This window comes from Notolepis coatsorum (assembly GCF_963971535.1).
Source record: "Notolepis coatsorum genome assembly, chromosome: 6".
NCBI classification, from domain to species: Eukaryota; Metazoa; Chordata; class Actinopteri; order Aulopiformes; family Paralepididae; genus Notolepis; species Notolepis coatsorum.
The window spans coordinates 28,418,053-28,422,130 of NC_140170.1; the positions used below are offsets into that span (position 1 = coordinate 28,418,053).

Here is a 4,078-nt window from a genome sequence, read left to right on the forward strand (position 1 = left end):
TGTTCAATGGAGAGAATGCCATGGTTGCGAGTGCTTAAACTATATGAAATATTATATCTATGGATCTAATAACGCTGTCGATTGTCAGTGAGTTTCTTCTGGTCAACATGCAAAAAACAGAATCACCCAAACTATACTCATATTCACCACGGTACGGATGAAAAAGATGCGAAAATAGCCCTGATTATCGAATCTTCCTGAAATCAACGCTAGATTATCGTTATTATGTCTCCTCATGCACGCATGAAATGGGGCTTGGAGCGCGCTCCATCCGTGCTGTGATGTGACCAACGGAAAACAGCACACACACATTCCACACAGACGGCTTCGATCGCGGGAGAAAAAAATATCCGATCAACGCAAGATTGGATATAGTGTCCTTACCTTGTCTCTGATGTAATGCAAAAATAATAATCCAATTATCTGACCGCCATTCCAAGTACTGGTCGTAGTCGCCCGTCCCGCGTTATCCGGCATTGCATATGAACGAGGGGGGGGGGGCAGCCTAGTTGATGCATCGTTGTAAGCGCTTGCCTCGCCGGAATATTTAAACCCCGCCCACATGGCTCAGCTCGGCCCAGAAAACAAACTACACGGTTTCAAATGGAGTGCAATAGCGGCCGAAGGCGTTAGAGGGCGGTATTGACCGTCTGCCAGCTCAGACACACTCAGAACAGCCTGCACAGGCTGCCCAGATGAATTATGAATGGCAATAGCGAATAAAAGAAAAACGGATCCAATAACGAGTATACTCGTGGTTGGCGCTCCACGGTTGGGCGGCAATAACGAGTTAACTCGTTTTTGGTGCAGAACCAGTTAACCCTTTCACTGCCACACGACAGCCGGTTAACCCTTTCACTGTGACAATACAGAAGGTTAGCCCTTTACTATCACACAACCGACGGCGATGCTCCGTCATTAGCATCATTAGCTCCGCATTTGCGGAGCTAATGATGCTAATGATGGAGCATCGCCGTCGGTTGTGTGATAGTAAAGGGTTAACCTTCTGTCGTGTGGCAGTGAACCAGTTAAGAACTGACAATCAGGGAATTTAAACATTGTTGACATTGTTTTTTTGTGTTTATTTTAAAGAAAGGAAAGTCTAGTGCTGGTTGAGCATATGCATACTTTATGTTGATGGCCTTTGTCTATAATGTGGTCACAAAAATAGAAAGGTTTAATTATTTTGTTTGTTTGCACTGAGTTAATACTTTGACAAATGTAGCCTGCCAAACATTATTTAAGGCACACCGCTGTAAACTTTTTTTTTTTTTTTTTTTTTTTTATAAACGAGAAGCATGTTTACATTTTTGGAGTGTTAAATAAAAAAAAAAAAAAAAAAATATATCGAACCAAAAACCGTTACCCCAAAAGTGCTAGTTTTCAACACAGACACTAGGGGTGCACGATATTGATTTTTTGACCCCGATATCGATACCGATAACTTTCTGCTCCTCAAGGTCAATACCGATAACCGATAATATATATATATTTATTGTATTATAATATTTTTTTTAATGTATATTCCTGTAGTTTTGACCTAACCAGATTTATCATGACATGAGCGTTACTACTATGAACAAAACAAAGCCAAGAGAACAGTTTTGACTCTTAAAATAAAGTGACTATATTTATTTTTCCAAATAAATATAATTTGAGTCAATCACAAAATTCACAATCTGTCAATGTCATTAACAATGTGTTTCCCTGAACAATGAGTGAACTACAAACCAACAGGTATTGTGCTTTGTCAGCAGATAAAAACATTTGACGCTATAGGAGAGGAGACTGTTGTGGTCTTGGTCCATGAAACAACTATCACTTGGCATTTATAGGACAGCACGCCTCAAAAAGAATTAAATAAACCAAACAAATCATCTCTGTCAAACGTCTTTAATTTTGCAAATGCTCGTCAAACGTCAATAGGTACAAGCCGTGCAGTGCTTGGTGGTGCACATTAGCCTGGCTACTAGGGAGCTGCGAGTGACTGCGTATTCAAAAGCCCCTGGCTTGCACATCGCAGTCACGGAAGGGGCTACAGCTGGCTTTGGATTAGCTTAGCCTTTAGCTGCTCTGCGTCGTCGTCGGATTTTAATACACCATCGTAGCGGTGGTGATGTTCCAGGTGACTTATTATAGGTTGGATGTGTTATAGCTTGTTGCCCCTTTCCCTCCTCGTGGAACTTCTGCATTTGTTACAAATAGCAAGCAAACTGTTTTCCTCTGAAACTTTGAAAAAGTCCGACGACGCCATCTTTGTTTACTATCTGTGCTGCTTCTGAAAGTCACGTGACTACGTCACAGCCAGGCATGAGGAGGGAGCGCTGGATTTGTGAAAAACTCCCTCTTCCTAAACCACACGCTATCAGTCGTACCACAGTACTGGCAAAACGGGAGGAGCCTACAGTAAAAACAAACACCCTTCATCCCAATCCACCCACACCGGATTTCTTTTAACCAAAAAATGTATTATATATTATCGGAGCTATCAATAATGTTATCGGGTTTATCGGGATGACGTCATAATTGCTGATATCGGCCCGATAATTATCGTGCATCCCTAACAGACACATACACGTATACATCTGTCTCTCTCTCACTTTCTCTCTCTCTCACTCTTTCTCTCTCACTCTTTCTCTCTCACTCTCTCTCCTCTCTCTCTCTCTGTCTCTGTCTCTCTCTCTCTCTCTCTCTCTCTCTCTCTCTCTCTCTCTCTCTCTCTCTCTCTCTATATATATATATATATGGGTAACGCATGTATTCCCGGTAACCTGCCCCATTTCTAAGCCATATAACCCAGGACGTTATACGAACAACATTAAAATATTTTCTCATGTCAGGAATGATTGTTATAGATGCCAAATAATTCACATTTAAAAAAACATCATGTAATGAGGGATGGCGGACCTCTAAAGTTGACCTAAGTTACCGGGAATACCAATTCACTTATCTCCTCCAATTTAAGAGAGAATTAAAATGTTTTGGTTGTTTTGTAGGGATATCATCATCATGTAACATATAGCCATAGTTCTCCCAGAGTTATCTCAAGAGAATTAAAATTTAGCTGAATCTGAAGGAAAAATCCGGGTATGGGATATGAGTCAACATAGTTCATGGCCTTCAATTGATGACAAACAAAAACGGCTTAATTTTCATGGCAGATGCATGATATGTTTCGGGCATGATCTCGGCACCCCAATGAACAACCAAAATGAGTTTCGTCTTTTGTGGCCAATTATTTTAGGAGATAATTACGTTTCACATATTGATCCCAGGTTACCGCGAATACCTATCCTCACAATTCCAGATAAACACTTAAATCTCCTATTTTACTAAAGATTGGTGAGATTTTATTTTTGGAAATCATAACAGCAATAATAAGGGTTAGATGTAAACCAGAATTACTAGAATGTGTTGTGTTTTGTCTGTTAAAATGAGCAAAAACAAGGAAAGGGTATTCCCAGTAACTTAACAAACAAGTGCAGAACAAGTATTTAAATTTTTTCTATCTTCAAGAAAGTGGAAAGGAACCCAACATTTTCAATTGTCTGCACACAATCGTTGTTTTGTTATTCCAAGATGGCATTTGAACAGAATTTTGGAAAAAAACAGGTATTCCTGGTCACCTGAGTTTGTCTACACTAGAAATGTTTGAATCATCACTAAGAACCCACCGTTTCTCACTGGCCTTTTGAAGCATGATGTGTGTTTTCACTGTGTATACAGTGTGTGTATGGATGAGCGGCACCATGCATGTTGAATGCATTTCAGATACCTCTCTCTCTCTGTCTCTCTCTCTGTCTCTCTCTCTCTCTCTCTCTCTCTCTCTCTCTCTCTCTCTCTCTCTCTCTCTCTGTCTCTCTGCAGGGCTCCCATAATGCCTCTGGTGTGTTTCCATGGTAACATCTATGCAGACAGTGTGGACGTGCTGAGAGATGGGGCGGGGCCTCTGGGGCTCAAACTCCGCCTCCTCACGGCAGGTAATGCACATGATCCACTCTTTGTCCTTGAGCAAGGCACTTAACCCCTGACTGCTCCCGATGAGCAGGTCGGCACCTTGCACGCTCCCAAACCCGTC

General features: G+C 41.4%; 1 protein-coding gene across 1 annotated transcript in view; it reads left to right on the forward strand.

Moving 5' to 3' along the window:
• Positions 1–4,078, forward strand: part of phaf1 (phagosome assembly factor 1) — a 35,667-nt gene that overhangs the window by 18,011 nt on the left and 13,578 nt on the right. Inside the window, exon 8 of the mRNA XM_084315504.1 lies at positions 3,868–3,980. Coding sequence (XP_084171630.1) covers positions 3,868–3,980 — 113 coding nt within the window. The remainder of the gene's footprint in view (positions 1–3,867; positions 3,981–4,078) is intronic.